Below are 22,643 nucleotides of genomic sequence, written 5' to 3' on the forward strand. Positions count from 1 at the left end.
GAGGGCTGCTCGTGATCATTGTAGGGTGACCTTGCTAACTGACTCTAGACACTTCCAGTGTTGAAATTCAGGTCTTAAGTTAGTGCCTCATTGTGTCACAATGGCTTATGCATCTGAATTGTATCTAGTGCTTTCTTGGAATGGAAGTGAATGAACACTTGAAATAGAGGTGTTATAAACCTGCAAGTTTCCGCTCATATGTCAGATAACGTTAGCTAAAAGTTACTATGCTGTCTACTATGACTCCTATCATTTGAACCATTGGACTTGGCTGAGTAAAAATGCAATGAAAGTTTATTTTTAATTATTCATTGCAACCAACATATCTTGGACAAGTGACTCTTATCCATATCACTGTCTAAACCAAAGAGCACCAGTTATTATTTTTAGAAGTAGTTCCTATTGACCAAACTCAGGCAACAAACAATTACTTGTGGTTGTCATTTTTCAATCCTAACTTGCAATTGTAGTGTTGAAGTATTATAAATGTATGACCAATATCCTGATCTATGATGAAGATGTGTAATGCATCTTACCCTATCAAGTTACTGTCCCCATAGATAATTACTGCAAATTATCTGGTCCTTGGTTTTACTGCAACTCCGATCACTTGCTGTTAAGAACTTGCAGTTAAAGCCCATTATATTGTGGCTTCTGGCTTTTGGATATTAATTGACATAGCTGATGGTCAAGAAGGTCTCGGAACTGTAAGACTAAGATAAAAGCAGCTTAACTAAGATTCTTTCTCTAGTAATCATCTTGCCCTGTTTCCAAAGGAAGGAGACAAAGAGATTGCTACCAAAATGCAAGATCTTGCCCTCAGTGAAGGTGCCTTACCTCGTCACTTGCACACTGCTATGTTTACAATAAGCACAGATCAGAGGATGCTTACAAATAGGTATGTCAGTCTTGCTTGATATATTATGTTTAAAAAGTGTAAGTAATGGCTCAGTTAATACTGGAAATACTGGGAGCTCAGGGAAGAAAATTTGCAGTTCTTTAGGATGATATCTTCAGCAGCAGCAGGTGTGTTTAAGTGGAGAAAACTTCATCTGAGACTGTAGCCAAAAGGGGAGTTGGCTCACAAAAGGCTCAAGTTGTTGTTTTTTCCTTGAAAATATTCAGAGAAAGAAAAAGCAAGTAGAATGTCTGGAACTTGCAAAAAGGCTTGATTTTATGATGTAACTGCATAAATCTTGGTGTGCACACTTCAGACATCTTGCATGCAGTTAGGGACACCCGTCTCATCTGAGAGAAGTCTAATTGCACAGAAATCATTCTGTGGACTCAACAGTGAGTAGAACTGGTGAGCTCTAAGGCTGGGCCTGAGGGCATGCTGAAGAGGATATGAGTAATAATTCAATTAATTCCCCCAATATAAGGTTATCGAGGCTATAGCTACACCCTCCTGAAGTGCTAAAGGATTTGCTAAAGCAACGTAGTAACCAATGAAACTTGGTGCCACTTTGTCATTCAGAAGAGAGCTAGCATGAAACCTTCCATCATACTAGTTCTGTTTGAAACTACTTATGACTTGCTTTTAAGTGATGCTTTGGTTCAACACGTTAGAACCCCAGTGATGACTGTTGGCAGAAAGTGTCAGTTGGCATAAAGGCAGGCTCCCAAAAGAGGCTTTCCTAACCAATAACTGGTATTAAGGTATTCAAGTAGAGCAGTCAAGAGTCTAGAAAGCCATCAAGTTCTTAACCCTAGCTGTAACTTAAGATTAACTGGATAAACTTACACTTCTAAATTAAATATTTAGTTTCTGCTCTATTGCTCAAGTGTTCTTTTGAGGTCTAGATCAACAAGCATGTGCTGCTACTGTTCCACTAACTTCACTAGAACGTTTTAAAGGCAACACTTTATGCTCAGCATGCTTTATACCTGAACTGGAACAATATATTGCTTTGTGCTCTTACACACTGAAGACCACAAAACTCTTGCTCATCTTCATTTCACCAGCATGGTAAGGGTTTAAACTCGGTGGTTTATAAAGCTGTATAAAATACTGACTTGTGGTTTGTTCGTTTCAATGGCTTTTTCAGGCAGTTAAGTAGACATTTGGTTGGCCTCTGGACAGCTGAGAACAAAACTGCAATGAACCTGTTGAAACGTATTTTGGTAAGTAAAAATGGGATGTGAGCTGGGGAAAGAGTGAAATCTGATGGCCTGCAGTACTAGAAAACTCGGGCTAGGCTACGTAGTGGAAAACATACCGTTTCCCCTCCAAAGTGTGGAAGTCTAACCTGCAAGATCAGAAGTCTGGCACGTGCTTTTTAAGGGATATTGATGGCTAGTACAAAATATCTCAGGTTCTTAGTGTTCTGTGACTCTCCAGTCACTCTTAGAAAGAGTGCACAACACAAAACTTAACATGTCTTCCTTTATTGAAAGAACAAAAATGCAGAAAACAAGGTAAGCAGTCTTTAATGCTTGGTTCCCAAAAGAGTTAAGACAACAGTTTTCTTTTTATGCTTGCAGACCTGTCCAGCTTGGTTGCTTATAATGCTGTTAAATCTACATACGTGATGTTTCCTGTGTTCTTTCAGTCTTAGAGCTTTTTCTGAAAAGTTCTTCTAAGTTGCTTTAGTGAAAATAGTTTTTCAAATACTGTTGTAAGGAATTACTAAGTATAGAAAAATGCCACTTTAAATTCAAAGTTGCAGTTCCTCAATTCTTGGCAGAGCAGACTGTCCTGATTTTAGCCACTGATTTCTGGAAGGCTTAGTCAAATAAGACTACTTTTCTCTAATGTCATGTGTAGCACTCAGACCCATTATGTGAACACTAGTGTTAGTGTTCATTCCCTTCTATACTGCTGTAGGGTCAACTCTTCTCTTCCTGCAGCTATTTGTTTCATTAAGTGCTCCTTTAAGAAATGGGATATAGGCAAAAGAGCTCCACTGTTCCAAAGCTTAATTATGTGCCTCTCTTTAATGGTTCTGCTAAGGATGTTGGTATTTCAGTAATACAAGCAAAAAGCTGCTGCAGCTTTACTTCCTTGAGAGTAGAATATTCTTTCTGTTTTGAAATTGGCCAATTCAAAGAAAATACCTTGTTGCCTAATGTAATGGTTTCTGTTCTGTTAGTCACAGCTGTGTTCACGCTGCTTTTCAATGTTCTTAGCCACCAGGTTTGCTGGCGTACCTTGACAGTGCTGATCCTGTTCCTGAAAAAGATGCTGATAGGATGCATGTGAGAGATAACTTAAAAATTGCAACTGTAAGTAAACATAGCTGTCTTGCCTCCTCCATTCTGTACGTACACAGTCTTGGAGACTTTCAGTACAGATCAGTGTTATGCTTGAGTTTCTGTATCAAACATGTTGATAGACCTGCAACTAACCAGTGGGGTTTCTTCTGCAGGATCAGTATGGCAAGTTTAATAAAGTGCCGGAGTGGCAGAGGCTAGCTGGAAAAGCTGCAAAGGAAGTTGAAAAATTCGCCAAAGAGAAGGTGGATCTAGTCTTGATGCACTGGAGAGATAGAATGGGCATAGCTCAAAAAGAGGTAAGTATTTTAAGCTCTCTGTTAACGACTTGACCAAGCATGGTGAGGAACACTGACAACTCCACTGAAATCAGAAAAAGGTTCACAGTAATAGAGGTGTGGGGATGTGAGAAACTTCATTCTTTTGTTTAGATTTTCTACCTCTTACTGGTCTTCATCTGATTAGAGATGGGTTCTGGGGAGAATGTAGAGTAGGACAAAGAGTACATTCAGCATGTGTTAAGTTTTAACTTGTTCTAGCTAACCTAACCAAATTGGAGTGCAGCTTGTTCATCTCTTCTATGACAATTGAATGGGAGAATAGGAAGTTCCTGGAAATCTGGCGAAAACAGCCCTTAAACCACATTTGGAAGAAACTATAGATATTCGTTGCATCTGAAATGATGCCTGTCGTATGTGGTGGTATTTAGTTCTAGAACCTACCTGAAGCTCAGTATTGTCTTGAATAGTGGGTTTTCCAGCAATACAAATTCTTGATCAGTCATAATGCCCTTAAGGTTGATAAAGCAGCACAGCAAGTCAAGTATTTCAGTGCTTACATTACAAAAGATTATGCATAAAATCAAGGTTGAGATGGAGGTGATAAGTGACTTTTGGTCTGAGATAAGGGGACACTGTTGGTCTCCTTTTTTCATTTTGTCATGTTCTGTTTGACAAGCATTGAATGGTGAGGTGCATTTCTTAACTTTCTTTAGTTAGTGTCATGACTAAACTTGTTCTTCTATTTGGGAAATAGGAGGAATCTTTCTTCTTTATATGTAAAGAAGGATGAAAAGAGAATGTGAAGTATTGATCACACCGCTCTTTATACTTGATCTGGTGCAACAATAAGCTTGAATTTGGGAAAACCTTAACTTGGTAAAATAATTGCTCGAGTTTGCACACTGGTGCAGCATTGACAGTTACTCTTTGTGAAATAATGGTGAACTAGATTTTAAGTGAAGTTTTAATGTGAAAATGTGAAAACTGTGGTGATGGAAGGATGAATTGCACTTGAGGATGTTTTACAGTATTAGTGCTTGCAACATCTTTTTAAACATCTCATCTCTATACATATTTTAAACGATTGCTTTTCAGTCCAGGGTTCTGAGCTGTTTAATTTCACACTAAATGTACGTTAGCATAGCTTGGAAAGGGTGGTAGGTGAGGTTATTACCATTTTGAATTAAGTTCAATGGCTGTGGCTTGTTAAATGTTCCTTTTCTCTTTTCTTCCAATTTGCTTTTACAATCAGGACAGAAACAATATGGTGAGTTTGTATATTTCAGCCATGTCTGTGGATTATGTTGCTCACTTTTGCTTGCATGTAGAGTATAACATTGGTTTTAAAGCTTGAGCAAACTAGGGAACCTTTCAGTGGCCAAGTCAGGCTTGTGACGTGTTTCTGTGACTTGTTCCAGTTACTTTCTCTCCAAGACCAAGCAGTCTCTGTGTGGTTTTTCCCTCTGTTGGCTTTGGAGCTGCTGGTCTTATTGTGGATGCCAGTCTTAAAGCTCTGCTTGCTTTTTTTTAGCTCAGTGCTAAAAGTACTGTTGTCTTGCATGATTGGTTTACGTGAAATCGGTATCTTGAAGTATATTCAATACTGGCTTATCCTGGCAATCTTGCTAGCACAGAGTGCTTGTGGTGATGGGAACTAAGCTTCTCTCAGGGAAGGATGACTTGTTTTTAAAGGAAAGACTTGTTAAACAGCTGAAAGTTTCTCTGGCATGATTTAACTTGTTGTAAATAACACTTGTGAAAGTCTGTTGCTGCTGCTTACTAGAAAGAGACTTTGTTAATGAGGCTTAACCTAAAGTATAGCTTTTCAAGGAATAAGAAATCCGAGCTTTTTATTTTAAAGGGAAACAGGGATTCTTTTTTACTATTAATTTCTTAAATTTGTCTTTTTTGCAGAACGTTATTCAAAAGCCAGTGATATTAAGGAAACGACGGCAAAGAATAAAAATAGAAGCAAACTGGGATCTCTTCTATTACAGGTAAAATACTAATATTAATATGTTGGATTCCAATGTTACTGACTGGATATTTTTGTTAATATCTGCATTCCTGTGGATTGTTTCCAGTTGATGCCTGCTTTGAAATGGTGTAAGTGCTTTATGACAGGAAGTTATGAAACTGTACACTATGTAAAGACTTCTTGTTTAGAAAAGGGGGGAATTTGGAAAACTTCTCAAACATTATCAAGATAAATCTTTTTTCTGTGAGTCAAAATGTGAGTGACAAGCTGCAAATGCAGATCTGCGTGATGTTGAAAAGTAAAGCAAAGTAGCACTGAAAAGCACTGTATTGTGTTGGTGCATCAAGTTGTGAGTTACTGGATACCTTTTTAATTTGAATTGGAATAAAAATGAGCTCAAGGCTGATAGAGAAAACATTTGTATATACTGTATTTTAAGTGGTGCCCCGAGTCCTAAATGCAGCTTGCTTACCTGTGAGTTCTTACAGCTGTCAAAGTTGAAAAAGGAGGGGCTTCTACTTGGAGAAAAGGGAATATCACTTCTCTCTGGCTAGGAGAGGAATGTTTTAATAACCCTTGACTGTTCAGCAGGCTTAAGTGGTACTTAATGTTTCTAAAGGTAGAACTATGTAGTAGAACTATGTAGCCTGTCGCTACACAAATATTGCATAAAAGGAAGATTTGTATGCCCTTAAACCTCAAATGTTAAAGTGCTGCTCTCAGCCAGACTCTGGGTCCAAATGCTCGTTTGTAACTGTCACTGAGTAATGTCCACTGACTGTCTTGTGATGTTTGAGAACTTTTTTTCTGACATGAACTACTGTTTTTGTTCAAAACATATATTAGGTATGTGTCTGTCTGCTCTCTTGGGTTGTTGTTTACCTCTAGCCTTTACTGCCTTACAGTGAAGTGCTTGCAAGTCTCCTGTTTGTCAGCAGTATGCAGATAACTGAGCCAAAAGAGATGACAACAGGCATGCTTTGTTCTGTGCTGACCTCCATAATAATGAAAACACCACACAAGCAAAAAAAAGCATAGCTCTTCTAATTAGAGACCACTACTTGGGGCTTTCTAATAATAAAGTTCGATAATGCCAGCCTTCTCTAGCTTGCTAGCTGAGTCTTACCTGGCTTTCATATGATGTTAGAAGGTTTTAAACTGTGTAACTTTTTTTCTAGATTTCTTCAGGACCATACTAGATCAAACTTAATTTGGAACTTCAAAACACGGGAAGAACTGAGAGATACTCTTGAGTCTGAGATGAGAGCATTTAATATTGACAGAGAACTTGGTAGTGCTAGTGTTATCTCATGGAACCATCAGGAGTTTGAGGTAAATAACGCTCTGTATTGGAACTTGCATTTGTAAAATCTGGCTGCCTAAAATGTCACTTCTATGCCTCTAGCTACATGAGTGAATCTTGTGTTGACAATCCCTGACTGCAGGCTACAGTTCTCCTGGTTATGGAATAAATTGCTAGGCCTTAAGGCTATGGACAGGTGTTATTGCCCAGTGTCACTTAGCAAGACTGAAACTTCTTCAGCCTGACAAATAATGCTTTAGAAAAACCTTTATACTCATATAAGAGGAACAGAGACAAGCTGGTATTACGCTGTTGTCAAGTTAAGTCATGGGTGTTCTTGAGTGTGCTTAATGAGACTTGTTTTGGGTAGCTTCACAATTCACTCTTTGATAGCAAGTTTCTGGTATTTATTTCCACCATGTCTGTGCGATCCTAGGGACATTAAATACTGACCTGTCAAACCATCAAGTGGTTATGTGGTTAAAACTATGCCCCTCTGTAGGTTATAGATTGAGGATTACTATTTTTTGTGTTCTAGAAACAGCAGTCAAAATGGTATTGCAGGCTGAAGGAATTGATGTGTTCCTAATTGGCTTTCTCAAAACAAATTGAAAGAATTTTTCCAGCAGCATGCTAATAAAAATTCCCATACTCTAGTTTCCAGTACTGTTATGATTCCCCATGGATTTGTGCATTTAATGTGTAATGCTAGAGCAAAACAAGACTACTTGAATTCAAATTCAAAGATATTCTTAGATACTGTCAGTTCCTGCCTTGTCACAGTACAATTTTATTTTTAAAGCAGAGGAGTACTAGTGAAATGAGTAAACTGCTGCTTTTGAGCAATTCTCAGATAGGCGATTCTTTTAGATCTGCTAGAGTAGCCATTGTAAGTGGAGGAAGAACTACTTTACTTATTCCTTTTACCCCTATCACACAATTGCAGACTTGATGAAGAGAACGGCTAAGTCTGGGTTTGGACTGGTGGTTTTAGAACTGATGGTTCAGTCTTCAAAGCTTCCTTCAGTTATGGGTCAGATGCAGGGCTTCCAGGCTTGCTGTCTGCTGTCTCAGCTCCATCTCTGTACTTCAGAGGTGCTACCTGGGGCAGAATCAAAAGTGCAGATTTGAAACTTACTCTAAAGCAGGCCTCCCATCTGCACTTCATGCTCCCCTGTGGCTTGTGCTACTGGAATGTATCACTTAGCATTCCTGTAGTTAGAACCCAAAATGCTTTGGAACTGGCTTGATGGGGGCTTCTGTAACTTGGTCTTTGGACAGGTGCTCTCTGAGGCTTGCTTTTAAGTAGTTTTAAGTGAAAACTGTGCTGTCAGGCTATGCTATAAGTACTTCTCCTATTTATTGTTGACAAGGGCTTCTCCACCAGCTGTGAAACATGTCACTTTGCCAAGGGGGATGGTGGCTTGAGGTTGCTCTGGAAGGTTACTAGTTCGGAGGACTTCTTTGTATCGGGTACTATGGTCAGATCTGTAGATCACTATCTTAAGGCCACATAAAGTTGTCTGCAAACTATAGATAGGAACAACTACTGGAGAGAGGTGGCTTTTGTGGTATGTTAGAGGTACCTCTGAATGAGGTGCTTGCCAAATGTTTAAAACCATTAAACACTGAGGCATGTGGCTAGGTTTAATGTGGTTGTTACGAAGCTAATTATGGTTCTTATTATGCAATTTCACTTCAGCCTCTTGCTGTGCATACTGATGCATCTAGACTTTAATTACCTAGAACAATATCAAGTATTGTTAGTAATTAAGTCATGCTGGTGTTTCATACTTGTAGTAACACTGAGTGAAATGTTACAGTGAAATAACTACTCATTAAAACTTGAGTCATTGAATGCATCGTGTATTATCCGTGCTTAGTTACTAAAAATAGATACAAGTTACTTAGAGGCTGGAAGCTGAAACTTGAGTAACGTCAGATACTTCTGTTCTGGGACACAATGGTAGCTTACAGCATCATTTTTTTTTTCAGATATGTACTTTAACTGCAGATTTGTGAAGGATTTCAGTCTTCCTCAGACTATTGAAAGGGCTGCTAACCTTGACAAGGATATTGATGCAAGCAAATGCAGTAATGTTTATGCAAGCAAAAACTTCACAGTAAACATTGTTTTTCCTTATGTAACCTGTTTTATGTTATAGGTAAAATATGAGTGCCTTTCTGAGGAGATAAAAATAGGGGATTATTACCTAAGGTTGCTACTGGAAGAAGATGAAACTGAAGAGAGTGGAGCAATCAAAAAATCGTGAGTCATTACTAAAGTCTTTTCTCACTCCCAAGGTCTCTGTTGTCTTTGCTAAAATCTCATCTCTTCCTTAGATATGAATTCTTCAATGAGCTCTACCATCGCTTCTTACTTACCCCAAAAGTGAATATGAAATGCTTGTGTCTGCAAGCATTGGCTATTGTTTATGGAAGATGTCATGAAGAAATAGGACCATTTTCTGATACCAAGTATATTGTTGGGATGTTAGAACGGGTAAGAGTTATTTAAAGGAACTTGATACAGTAGTTAATGTATGGCTGGTCCAACATATGTTCAGATCCTTCAAGTTGCTGTGAAACTCAAGTTTCAGTTTTACAGAATAAGAAATTGCAGCATGAATACTTTTTTCACGCTGTCATGAAGTGTTCCTGGTATCTCCCCTTGACTCACTTGAAATATATCATTAACAAGCCATTGATCTTAAAAGTATTTCAAAGTAGACTTTCCATGTGTGTTTTGTTAGCCTAGTTTTCTTAGGCTGAGCAAGAATAAAGCATATAGGATCTTGGTGTGATATTAATCTTGTTCTTGCTTTTGAAAATGCAGAAACATTAAGCTTTTTAAGAGGATGACCTTGTTCCAGGTCATATTTGGGGAGACTCCGTTCAAGAGCTGTAGAAACAGCCCCAGACTTAAACAGTAGCCTTACGTGGACACAGAGTGGATACTATCTTTTTGGTGACTGCTTTGGCCATTCAGTGTGTCTGAATCATGTTTCACAACTCATACAGATTGTAAAAATGCATTTCCTTGCCATCTGAAGAAGGGAGTTCTTTGCTCGCATCAGTGTGGGTTTTAGATGTGGCTGTTGTAAGTGGAACTGAGCCAATACAGTCTGTTATTTTGCCTTGAGTCTTACCACAGATGTAACATCAAAGACCTGTTCTCTCTGCAGGCTGAAAGCAGTCCCTTTTTCCCTGTGTTTGTGTTAATGGGCTCACTGGGGAATCCTAACACGATTCTGTTAGAATAAATTATTTTAGCAAACTGTGGGTCTGAAGTGTTGGACCCAGAGCAACAAAGGGGATGGTAGAGGGGAACAAGATCTTTCTACTTAAGTGTCAGAAAGCTGCGTGTGAAACTGGACACTTAATAGTCAGCTGTTTTATTCTGGGCATGAAGAAAAGTAAAAGGGGTCTTTGTGGTGCAACTGTATTGATTCTTGAAGGTAATTTATGATATATGCTATCAAATACTAATTTGTTCTCTTATGCTGCTGTAGTGCACTGATAGGCTTGAGCGGGACAGACTGATACTGTTTCTCAACAAGCTGATCCTTAATAAGGTAAGGTGCACACATACACTTGACAGTAGTTTATGGGTCTTTCAAACGTATAAAATGTTCTGAACTGGTCTTTCGGGGTTAACTTAAGCAAAAATTACAGCCTTGATGCAGGCTTTAAAGCAATGTGTGATAAAGCTGTTTTGGGGTATTGTAGCTGTTATTGGCAAGAAAGCTGAAGGAAATGTGTAGATAAATGTACGTAAATATTCTGGTGGTTGCACCATCCTAGGCTCTTTAGCTAATGCTTTGACTTCTCAGAGTCAATTCTTACTAGGATAAAATCGTTCAATATTTGTAACAACTCTTACCTGGAAAATAGTTTTATTAACTCACTTCATACATTAACAGAAAAATGTGAAGGACCTTATGGATTCAAATGGAATTCGAATCCTTGTGGATCTGCTCACGCTGGCACACCTTCACACAAGCAGAGCTACGGTCCCTCTGCAGGTATATGTGGCCTTTGTTTCATGCTATTAATACATTGCTAAGACGACAATTCTTGAAAATCAAAGCAATGTCCTTATATTTCCTGTGGAAATGTAATAGCTGCGCTGAAGCTAATCCTATAAATATCAACTTCTAGAGCAATGTGATTGAGGCGGCGCCTGATATGAAGAGGGAGAGTGAGAAAGAATGGTACTTTGGCAATGCTGACAAAGAAAGGAGTGGTCCTTACAGCTTTCAAGAGGTACCTGTCTGCTTCTAACTTGACCTTGATGGAAGATACTTCCATCTTGATGTTTATTTGGTGTTGTGCCAAGACCCAGGTCTGATAAAAGGTATAGAGAAGATGGGACCAAAGATCTAATATTGAAGCAAATACTGTGTGTAGCAGTTATTACAACAATTGCCTGTTGTAATAACCAGAGCTTCTGATGCTTAAATTCTTAATTCCTCTTAGAGCACAAACCTGTTTTCTGTGGTCTAAGCTCTTCTTGGTACTGCAGTTGCTGCACGTGTCAAATGGCTTTTCTAACAAAGTTATAGGTCGTTCTCCAGTTACATACACAGCCTTTTTAGATGAGTGGAGAGAGAAAACTGGGACAGAAGTTCAAAAAAAATCAATTAAATGTTTTTCCTGTCTGTTGAAATGCTCCAGAAAAGCCTTGACCAGTGCCATTAAACTAACAGTCACTCTGATACCTCAGTAACTCTTGCCAACAGCGTGTGAAAGGTTAAATGCCTTTGGTAATGCTGTCTACCCCCTTGTGGCCCAGTTTTGCCATGCTCAACCTGTCAACAATCTGTAAACATACTTCATGTTTACTAACTGGTTCTGTTAAAATTGCATGGAACTATGGTAACGTCTGCAATGTGGCAGTTAGAAGCTTGTGTTGATTGTGAATGTTGAGGAGCAAACTTGATTCTGAGTGCTTGAATCAACTAAACTCTAATTCTGCAATAGATGCAGGAACTATGGGACAGTGGAAAACTGACTTCAAAAACACGTTGCTGGGCTCAAGGTATGGACGGCTGGCGACCATTACAAGTCATCCCTCAGCTGAAGTGGTGCTTGCTTGCCAGTGGCCAGGCTGTGCTGAATGAGACTGACCTTGCTACGCTTATACTCAACATGCTCATCACAATGTGTGGATATTTTCCCAGCAGGTAAACACTAATTTTCAGCAGAGGTGGCTAACTTTCTCGTGCAGATGTAGAAATGCAACTTCTATCTTGAAGCTTTTCTTAGAACCCAAGTAGTACACTGTATTAAAGATCATTCTTGCAGTAGTAATTAATCCTGTGGGTTAATGGTTTGTAAATGAGACAATACTAACATTGTGATAGGAACTGCAAGGACACATGCACAAGCTCGGTGCGTTCCTAATGCACAGCAACACAGTCTTATTCCTACAGACAGGTTCTTGTTTAAAGAAGTTTTATTTCCAAGTTAATGCATGGTATTAAACCACACTTAGTCTGATTTTTTTAAAAAAGCACTGCATCTGATCTTAGTAGATCGCTTAAGTTGCTTCTTCTTGAAAGAGAAAAGGCATGTTTCTGCTTGCTCCTGTACCAATTTATTTTTTTAGGGATCAAGACAATGCTATTATAAGACCTTTGCCTAGAGTGAAAAGACTGCTGTCAGATAGTACTTGCCTTCCTCATATCACTCAGGTAAGCAGCTCTAAAAAAACACATTGAAATGAGTAGAAGTCTGACTTTGAACTTAAATGAGTTTTTTAAGTTGACTTCCCTGTCCCAATACTGAATTCATTAAAACTGGAATTTTGGTAGGTGACTTAGGCTATTTAAGCAGCTAACGTAAATGCTTGTGTTTTATTTCAGCTGCTGCTGACTTTTGATCCTATCCTTGTGGAAAAAGTCGCTATATTGTTGTTTCACATCATGCAAGATAACCCTCAGTTACCTCGTTTCTATTTGAGTGGAGTATTCTTCTTTATCATGATGTACACGGGTTCCAATGTACTTCCTATTGCAAGGTGAGGAAAAAGGATGAAAATGGTCCTTGACTTCTTGTGCTCAGAAGGAGTGCTGCTCTAAATGCTCCTGGAAGTGTGTGTGTTTTGTTAGAATCACCATGAGACTGTAGGCAAACACCCTCTAAGAGAGTTACCTCAACACTGTCAAGTCAGCTAACGAAATGAATTGCTTGTGACCCTGACAGGGAGGGAAGGGTCATCTCATTTCATTCATGAAATGGTGATGTAATGATGTAGGGCAGGATTTGTAGGGAAAGGCTGTCTGTCAGCTTCTTTATGTGATGTAGAGGAAACAAACTTTCTGGAACAAGACTCACAAACTGAAATGGTGAACATAAAGCAATACTTACATGTGGAAGAACTTAATTTGGTGGGGTTCCCAAGGAATTCATGGTCTTGGCTCAGAGATTCATTCAGTGGTTGCTGTTACTCCTTTCATCTCAAAGTTAATGCATGAGAGTTGCCAACTGGAGTTTGTTGGTCTGTTTATCTTTCAAAGGTTTCAGATCTGTTTTTAACTGATACTTTTTAAACTTTGTATACTTAAATAACTACTCTTTCTCTTCTAGGTTTTTGAAATACACACATACAAAACAAGGTTTCAAGTCTGAAGAAGTGAGTAGATCATGAAAATAACTGCCTCTGTTTCCAAATAGTTTTGTAAACCACCTGTTTGCTTTAACAGTACTTCATGCTTATTCTTAGTTCTTAAGAATCAGAATTTAAGAACTGTAAGGGAAAAGGGGGGAGGGTCTTCTAGATCTTAAGTTGGTTGGAAAGGCTGAAAATCCGATTAACTTTGAGATGGCAATGTCATCTTTTTCCATAGACAAAAAGTCAAGATATAGTTCAAAGAAGTATACTTGGACATATTCTTCCTGAAGCAATGGTGTGTTACTTAGAAAATTATGAGCCAGAAAAATTTTCTGAGATATTCCTTGGGGAATTTGACACTCCAGAAGCAATTTGGAGCAATGAAATGAGGTAATTTTTTTTTCTGTCAGAGATACATCTGAAAAAGTAAATCTGCTGAAGAGGTCTTATCTTTAGCATTTCTACAGAAGGTCTAAAATACGTGTTTTCCATGTTTCCACTGCTTTTTTTCCATTTGCCCTCTGCAAGAGCAATATTCTGCAGTGTCCTCTGCTTCTATCAAAAATTACAGGTGTGGAAACTGGCAGAGAGAAGGGGATTATTTCACTGAATGCTGAAAAGCCTCTTACATATGCCTGTGTCATACTTGATCAAGTTCCTTTCATGAATGGAGAATTCACTACTTATGTAGACTGTTTTGTACTTACTGTTTTGTACTTACTGTACTTGTTAGAGGTGCATCTCCTAGATTGGTGATACTGGTAAACATTACAGCATGTTTTTAGGGTCTTCCAAAATGTAAAGAAATACTGAGGGAGGGCAAAATGTCATTTCATGTTATTTTAAAATAAACAGAACTTTCTAGGCATTAAAATGTCTTCATAACAGAATAGGGCCTTTATCTCTTCTGTAAATTGGCAGGCTATTTGGGGAAAATGTTTGTGGCATATATCAGTGAACACACATACACTTTTTTGAGGACTCTGCTTGGCAAGTGTCAAACCAAACTTTGTGACTTTCAGGCGTCTTATGATAGAAAAGATTGCTGCTCATCTTGCTGACTTCACCCCTCGTCTTCAAAGCAATACAAGGGCCCTCTACCAATACTGTCCTATCCCAGTTATCAACTATCCGCAACTGGAAAATGAACTGTTCTGTAATATTTATTACCTGAAGCATCTTTGTGATACACTCAGATTTCCAGACTGGCCAATTAAAGATCCAGTAAGTAAGAAGAATTTCAGAACTTGCTCAGCTGTTGTTCTTTCAGAGTCCTAACAACTTAATGAAATCAAGTGCTAGGTTTGTTACAAATAACTAATTAATTCTGTCTTTCAGTTTGTAAGCAAATATGTTTAACTTCAAGTCAAAGCAAAATAGTCTTCATGCCATGTAGCAGCCACTGGTTAAGTATTTCTTCATGTACTGACTTAAAGTACGCAAACTTCAGGTAGTGTTTCAATGAGCCTTAAATGTTTTTTAGTTCTTATTTTTGTGCTGGAGAGGAAACTGAGCAACTTGATATCAATACATTAACTGAACTGGTAAGATCTTGGTACAGTTCAGTGGTCTTAGATCTGTCTGATTGTCTAATCAACTTCATTTATTCATGCAGCTTTGCAGTTTTTGTAATACGGAGGTGTATATTGCCCAACACTCAAGCGTGTTTACCTTTTCTAATGTGACTTACAAAAATATTTTCAATTTGAGGCAGTCTTAATCTCGAATAAAACATAGTGCTGCAGTGAAGCCAAGTCTTGATTCTTACCTGACTGAAGTGAGAGCAATAACTACTATGAGTAAGAGGATTAGTTAAAACATCTTTGAATTTAGAGTGATGGGTGATAAGGGTACCTTAATAAAGCAGCTACTTCATTGTAGAAGATGACGTGCTACAGCCAGTATAAATGAAACACTAATAAACTGTAATTATTTAGGTCAAACTGTTGAAAGATACCCTAGAAGCTTGGAAGAAGGAAGTAGAAAAGAAGCCACCTACGATGTCAATAGATGATGCTTATGAGGTTCTTAACCTTCCCAAAGGACAAGGACAGTAAGTTGCTTTCAGTATATTAAGTAGTGTATAACTGCAGTTACATAATGTCTGTACACTGAAACTGAATTTCCTTATCTCAGTACTCACAACCAATTAGTGGTACCAGTTATGTCTTGCACCTACTTTCACAGCAGAAGAGTGCTTTCTTCTAAGAAGAAACAAAGCTTGAAAATTCAGCTCTGGTGTGTTTCTTTGAGAGAATAATTGTAAAGTATTAAGATGAACTGAAACCGGGAAAAATGCTTTGAGCTCTCAGCATTCACTAGGCTGCTCTACAGGATAAACATTAGACTAACTCATAATGAGCAAAGAAGAGGGCAGCACTTGAATATGTTCAAAGTAGAACTCGGTTTCTCTAATCTTCCTTCCTTCCACCTGCCAGATCTTGTCCTTTTTTTTAATGATAGCAGTGGGATTTCTCCCTTCCTATCTTGCCACTTGTTTCTGACATCACGCCTGTATAAGAGAACTGACATCACTTTGTAGTTATGCTTCAAGAGCAGTGCACTTACTACAGATTGTGAGCTCATGTGTCTGGACTACTAATTGTTACTATTTATTTTTATTAGCTCTAAATTTAGACCCTTCATTCAAGGGTGACTTTGAGTTGCTTTTGGTTAGTATATCCGAGCAAGAGATATTAATATTAGTTTCTATTTTGTGGCTGTGTGAGTACCTCCATTCAGTTAATGGAGCAGGACTCTCAAATTAAAATACAAGAGCTTTGTAGTTTTAACTTAATTAACAATCAGTGCCATTCATAGTTTTGTCAGAATTCAGGCTTCTTGGTTGTTTTTTTTTTTAATGTTACTCAGTGTAATGGGACTTGTTCTCTCATAGGCATGATGAAAGCAAGATCAGGAAAGCCTATTTCAGGCTCGCCCAAAAATACCACCCAGACAAGAATCCAGAAGGCAGGGTATGTACAAAATATCTGTGGTCTTAATAAGATGGGGACTAATTCAGCTGTTGCTTGTGTTAAGAGTTCTTAAATTTTCTCCCACTTAGGAGTTAAGTGAGTGTGAAAACTTACGTCCTAGATGAATCCTAGAGTATAAAATTACTTATTTGTAGTGGTATTCAACTGATGTCACTCAAAGAATGATAGGATTTCCACAGTAAAATCTAATGTAATCAGACCAGAAAACATCTCAGAAAGCATCTAGTTTAAACAGTTAATCAGGATGTAAATAAGCTAAGTGTTCCCTTTCAAAGATGGACTGAATCCTCTGCCATTCTTAAAATCAAACTTTATTTTCTTGTCATAGAAGAATTGATTTTAGTTTTAGTCTCTTTCCTATGGTGGAGTTCAGAAAAGAAAACTGATCTGTAAACCAGTATTCTTATTTTGAGGTTATTCAGTATTTTCTGAAGTTTAATAAGGCAATAAATCTAGCGCTATGGTTAATACTTTTATTTTACCTGCATATAAACGAATGTTGCTGACTTGTAGTAATTTGGGGGTTGTTATCTTTATTTGCAGGATATGTTTGAAAAAGTTAATAAAGCATATGAGTTTCTATGCACGAAGTCTGCCAAAGTGGTAGATGGGCCAGATCCTGAAAACATTATCTTGATCTTGAAAACTCAAAGCATCCTCTTCAACAGGCATAAGGAAGGTAGGCATGTTACCTCAGAAGAATATTTTAAATGTCTTTAGTGGCCATTGCTGTCAACTTTAATCTCCTATTTTGCTTAGTCTGTGTTCTATTGATCTGGTTTCTGGCTTGCCACAGCATGATGAAGCTATGGTAGGGGGCTTTTTCCATGAAATAAAATCTGTAATAGAGCTTAATTCAAAAAGCTTAAATAGGTTTTTTGAATTTTTCTGTTCCTACAACAGTAAGTTTGAATCTTCCTACATACATAACTGAGACTGACTTCTTTGTCTCTTCAGAAAAGTCCTCACTAGTATTTGTTCACCTAGATGAGAGATTCAGGGTATATATGAGACTTGTCTCACTTGATGAACCACACAAAAGTGTAATCTTCCAGAAATTCTGACTAGTGTTAGACCCCTAGGTGGGTGTGCTGTAACACTACTTCCACAGCCCAAGTGAGAAAGAGGGGGAGTAAAGTACCCTAATCCTAGATTCTAGCTATACCCTTGCTGGCAGCTGGCACATCCAAGCGATGCAAAGCCAGAAGTGTTCTGCTGCATAAGTGTGTTACACTATGTTAAAACGAAAACCTCATATGCAATCATAGCTTTGTCAGTTGTGTGGAGGCACTGATGTTAGAGTAGACTTAATTAGGTTTGCTCACAGTCATTGTTCTTTATCCCTGCTGAACACTCCAGGAATGAAAATCATAATTGAAAACACAATTGCTGTGTTATACTAATAGGTCCTTACAGGTTCACTGTTAAACACTGGCATAAAACTGTAGCTGACAAAGCTGTACAGATGTTTCTCTGGGGGCAGACATTATTTGGAAGGCTATTAGCTTGGGGGCTTTGTGAGCTGTAGATAAGTTATTTTAATCATGAAAAAGCTTTTTTTGTGAGTCTGCCCCTGACCTTTTGTCAGCTTCTAGTATGAGCAGTCTGATGTGACAAGCAGTCAAATTGTGTGGACTACTCTATATTGCTGTAGGTATCCTAGGTGTTGGCTGTCTTTGATTCCTGGTCTTTGAATGCTGATACATGTTCCACTGATAATTATATGGTGTTTTTAATTATGTAGACTTTGCATAGATGCAAACTTTGAGACTTTTTTTCTTTTTCAGAGTTGAAACCTTACAAGTATGCAGGCTATCCTATGCTGATTAAGACTATCACCATTGAAACATCAGATGACCTCTTGTTTTCCAAAGAATCTCCACTGTTGCCTGCTGCCACAGAACTTGCTTTTCATACCGTCAACTGTTCAGCATTAAATGCAGAAGAACTGAGAAGAGAAAATGGAATTGAGGTAGGTTGAAAGAAACTTATTGAAGGGGATTTTTGAAGTCTTAACTCTTGCACAGATGAAAATTCTAGATCCATTTACTGCATAGGACATCAGATGCATTTAGGAATCACTCTTGGTTGTCTTTTGAAGCATTATTCCATTTCTACTTTCTCTTTCAGTTAGAGAAAGTCTCTTGCACAGTATATTCCTTTCCTGATCTAGGCTTCTAGTTGGCTTATCTACAGTTCAACAGAAATATTTACTTCTCTACCAAATTCTGTTGAAAGCTTCTCTATTCTGTATGTGAAAGAATAAACGTGAACAAGTCACTCAGCAGAAGGGTTTTTCATTGCGTGTATTAGTTCACATATGTAAATGCTGTTGACTGTCATGAAGCACTAAATACTAGCACCAGCATTCACAAGGAATTTTGCCCTGCAAAGCGTTTGAGCAAGCAACAGGTTTTGTCAAACAGGGCTTGTCTTCAGCCATTATAAATGGGTTTACCAGCTAATGTTTTATTTCTGACTTACTTTATTAGTTTTTGTTGAGACTGAACATGCACATCATCCAATCCTCACAGGTATTGCAAGAAGCATTTAACCGTTGTGTGGCAGTCCTGACTCGTTCTAGTAAACCAGATGATATGTCTGTACAGGTGAGTTGTGGTAACTCTGGTTTATATCAACCTTGTGACAAGTTGTACGTATATGTAAAGTAAAAAAGTTTAAAAAAAAAAAAGTAAACATTTTGCTTTCATTTGGTACCAATAAAATACTGTTTTTTTTAATAGGTGTGTGGACATGTTAGCAAATGTTACAGTGTGGCAGCTCAGTTTGAGGAGTGCAGAGAAAAGATTACAGAAATGCCTAACATCATTAAGGATCTCTGTAGGTTACTGTATTATGGCAAGGTAAGAGCTCTCTTCCTTTTCCTAAATGCGTATTTAACTATTAAATGTTTAGGGCAATGTTCTGGTTTTAGGGGAAATAAGACAGTTGCAGAAAAATGATCAATCACTTCTGTAAGATCCCAGTTAATCACTGTGGGATGTAGAACTCTTGTTCTTAATGCTTGTATCTGAATCCATTTAGTGGACTTAAAATGCAGTTGCTATTAGAGTTCATGTATTTTTGACTCTTAATTTAATCATGCCTAGCTGAATTGTTTAATTCATTAAAATAGAAGGTAAAGATACAAGTTTTACATGTACATGTAGATTCCTAAATCAGCAAAATATCTTGAGAACAGAAGTTTTTGAGCTGTGTAGCTCTTAAGTCATGTTATATGAATACTTAATTTTGTGTGAATTAATAATGGCAAGCTCATCTCCAACTTTTCTTGTTGGGTAAGTGAAAATAAGAACTTAAACCAGACCCTAATACTTGACTTTAGGTGCATGCCTATTCTGTAGTCCCTGCAGAATGCGTCACCATAAAACACTAATCTTGGAATCTCTGCCACCTTCTTAAATTGTTTATCCACCATTTCCTCAACACTCTTTTCTAGTCTTAAAAAAATAACTATTCAAAGACTCTTCTACTGAAGGATTGACTAATTAGACATGTTTCTTGTCTACCAGGCATCTGTCTTTGAGTGCCAGTGTTTTGTTCACTTGTTTCCCTGCTGCTTAGACAATGCTGCAGAATTTAAAAAGTTTTGTCTTTAAATCTTTGTTTGGTAAGGCAGCCAGTTGGCTTTTGTTTGTTACAAGTACTGAAGTAAACTTTTTCTTCCTCCCGCAGAACATACCACGAGTAGCTTCTTTGGGAGTAGAGTGTGTTAGCTCCTTTGCCTTAGATTATTGGCTGCAAACACATTTATTCCAAGCTGGAGTTCTCTGGTACTTGCTGGGTTACCTCTTCAACTATGACTATACACTGGAAGAGAGTGGTATTCAGAAAAGTGAAGATTCTAATCACCAGGTAATGTTAACAAGGTGCAGGCTTTCAGACACGGCTTGTTGCTTGCCATCTCTTACTAACAAAAACCAGGCATACTCAGATACTTCCTAGCATCATAGAGTTAAATGAAAAAACATTAAAGCCAAAAAAAATGGTTTCTAATAGATCTTAGACAACAGTAAAAAGGTTAACTTGTGCTATGAGAACTTCTCTGGAGGCTTAACTGAAAGGGTTGTCTAGTGATACCGTGAACTTACTTAAAATACCTCCTTTAGCACTGCATTATCACTTTGGCCTATAGATATGTAAGTGGCTTCGCACTATTTTCCTTAAGAAGTGATCCTCTAAGTAGGACGCTTCTTTCTCAGTTACTGGATGAGATGACCTTTAAACAGTATTTTAGTTACTAAATCTTGTACTGCTGTTAAGAAAGGCTTATACTGGAATTTGGCTGCTGGCAGGAACCGTTTTCTGATCAGAAGCTATTACCCTAAATGGCTTCCATAGCTTTCAGCTTATCCTAGTGACCCATTTTTTTCCTACTCTGGTTATGTCTGTCTATATTTATTAGGCCTGCAACAGTGATCATGTCTTGCTGTTCACCTAGTAGCTTTTAGTGCTTTATTAGACATAAGTGCATAATTAGCAATGCAGGTAAATAGGCAACACCAGTTCTTTTCATTTTGGTGTGGAAGTGTTGGACAAATCTCTGTAGCTATTGATTCTTCTCCAGCTAGTTCTAGTTCTCTTGTAACTGTTCTTGTATTTTTTTTTTTTTTTTCAGGAGGTAGCAAATAGCCTTGCTAAACTTAGTCTGTTAGCCTTGAGTCGTCTTGGAGGGTATCTTTCTGAAGAACAAGCTACACCTGAAAACCCAGCCATCAGGAAAAGCTTGGCTGGAATGTTGACACCCTATATTGCAAGGAAACTTGCTGTGGTCAGTGCTACTGAGGTAAGCATCTGTTGGTCAAAACTTTGTCTATCAAGTTATGGAAGAAGTAACTAGTCACTTCTGACTTAAAGTACAGAGCTCTCTGAACACCAGCCTTGTACAGAGAACAACAGAGCAATTTTCCTCTGCAGTTGAAGTAATGGCGACAAAAACTGCTTTGCTTTCAAACTCAGTGGACAGGATCAACAGCCTGTTGAAAAGATTCCCAAAACAAATATGGAGCAAAGACATTGAGTTAAATGTTGATGGCTTAAGGATTATAATGATGGAAAGTGAAGTCTAAACTTTTTAGAAGTGCTGAGGAAGTTATCTACAATAGGGATGCTGCTTACTGCCAAAAATAGGAGAATCTGAACTGCAGATTGAAGCAGAATAAAATAATAATTTTTAAAAAGTAACTTAAATGTACTGCTTTTCTGATATGTGGAAGGCTTGACACTTGAGACCTGCTTATGAAATTAGTCTGGCTGTTACTGAGATAGGATTAATTTATGTCATGAAACGCTAATTAAAACATTATTTTGGATTATTATGCAGAGTAAGCTTAGATCACGTAAATTCGTTTTTTCCTAGACTCTGAAGATGCTTAACAGTAACACAGAGAACCCCTACTTGATCTGGAACAACGGGACAAGAGCTGAATTACTTGAATTCTTGGAATCTCAACAAGAAAGCATGATTAAGAGAGTAAGATGCTTCTTACTTCAAAAATTAACAATTTATACAAAAATTAGTAGTGGGATTTAAAGCTATTTCATATTTTGGTGCATCCTTTTGTCATACAGTTAATACAGGTATCCATTGTTTACTCCTAAATGACTTTCTTCATTCAGTAGTCTTAAACAAAAAACCTGGGCTCGATCATTACTAGTTGTAATGTTTCAATGTAGCAAGGGCTTTTGATTTTTTTTTGCTAAAGCTGTCTTCTATTAGTATTGTCTAATTAGCCAGGTTATCACTTTATATTTTCTACATGATTATTTGCTGTCTGAGCTTGTGCTGCTTGTCTATTTGTTTAAAGGGTGATTGTGACAAGAGTTATGGATCTGACTTTGTCTTTAGTGACCATGCAAAGGAACTTATTGTGGGAGAGATTTTTGTTAGAGTCTACAATGAAGTCCCTACCTTCCAACTAGAGGTGAGAGATTTAGCTAAAACCTTTCTGTTGAACTTAAAAACTAGTCAATTAGTATCTGAAATGCTACTCTTTGTCAGCACAAACAGAATGGAGAGAATAATAAATCTTAGGGAAGTTATGTCCAACATGATCAGCATGTTATGGGAAGTCTCTCTATTGGAGCAGAATAAATTTTAAAAGAATGATGAGTTTTTTGTAAGATGTGCTGCTTTGGATGGTTTAATGCCTTTTTTTTCTACAAGCTTTCACTGCAGATACTCAGGTTGAATTGTTAGTTCCAGGAGGAAGTGATTCTGCCTAGTGGCTTTGCT

The 22,643-nt window shown here is 37.8% G+C and overlaps 1 protein-coding gene across 6 annotated transcripts in view; it reads left to right on the forward strand.

The window, feature by feature from the left end:
* DNAJC13 (DnaJ heat shock protein family (Hsp40) member C13) overlaps positions 1-22,643 on the forward strand; it is a 53,525-nt gene that overhangs the window by 19,720 nt on the left and 11,162 nt on the right. For 4 of the 6 annotated variants that reach the window (XR_011093963.1, XM_068674548.1, XM_068674551.1 and 1 more), the window contains exons 17-44: positions 777-898; positions 2,049-2,124; positions 3,130-3,225; positions 3,369-3,512; positions 4,747-4,761; positions 5,409-5,491; positions 6,651-6,804; positions 8,941-9,044; positions 9,119-9,278; positions 10,288-10,350; positions 10,699-10,800; positions 10,937-11,041; positions 11,759-11,961; positions 12,387-12,471; positions 12,643-12,797; positions 13,367-13,412; positions 13,627-13,781; positions 14,414-14,615; positions 15,329-15,444; positions 16,288-16,366; positions 16,931-17,066; positions 18,175-18,359; positions 18,922-18,996; positions 19,132-19,251; positions 20,084-20,263; positions 21,027-21,194; positions 21,768-21,881; positions 22,216-22,332. Coding sequence is in view for 5 of the 6 variants with exons in the window: in XM_068674548.1 (XP_068530649.1) it covers positions 777-898; positions 2,049-2,124; positions 3,130-3,225; positions 3,369-3,512; positions 4,747-4,761; positions 5,409-5,491; positions 6,651-6,804; positions 8,941-9,044; positions 9,119-9,278; positions 10,288-10,350; positions 10,699-10,800; positions 10,937-11,041; positions 11,759-11,961; positions 12,387-12,471; positions 12,643-12,797; positions 13,367-13,412; positions 13,627-13,781; positions 14,414-14,615; positions 15,329-15,444; positions 16,288-16,366; positions 16,931-17,066; positions 18,175-18,359; positions 18,922-18,996; positions 19,132-19,251; positions 20,084-20,263; positions 21,027-21,194; positions 21,768-21,881; positions 22,216-22,332 (3,360 nt within the window). In the remaining variant the exon portion in view is untranslated. Of the gene's footprint in view, positions 1-776; positions 899-2,048; positions 2,125-3,129; positions 3,226-3,368; positions 3,531-4,746; positions 4,762-5,408; positions 5,492-6,650; positions 6,805-8,940; positions 9,045-9,118; positions 9,279-10,287; positions 10,351-10,698; positions 10,801-10,936; positions 11,042-11,758; positions 11,962-12,386; positions 12,472-12,642; positions 12,798-13,366; positions 13,413-13,626; positions 13,782-14,413; positions 14,616-15,328; positions 15,445-16,287; positions 16,367-16,930; positions 17,067-18,174; positions 18,360-18,921; positions 18,997-19,131; positions 19,252-20,083; positions 20,264-21,026; positions 21,195-21,767; positions 21,882-22,215; positions 22,333-22,643 lie in introns of all 6 variants that reach the window. The other 2 variants (XM_068674549.1, XM_068674552.1) reach the window with 2 other exon arrangements.

Source organism: Anas acuta, chromosome 2, assembly GCF_963932015.1.
Source record: "Anas acuta chromosome 2, bAnaAcu1.1, whole genome shotgun sequence".
Taxonomy (NCBI): Eukaryota; Metazoa; Chordata; class Aves; order Anseriformes; family Anatidae; genus Anas; species Anas acuta.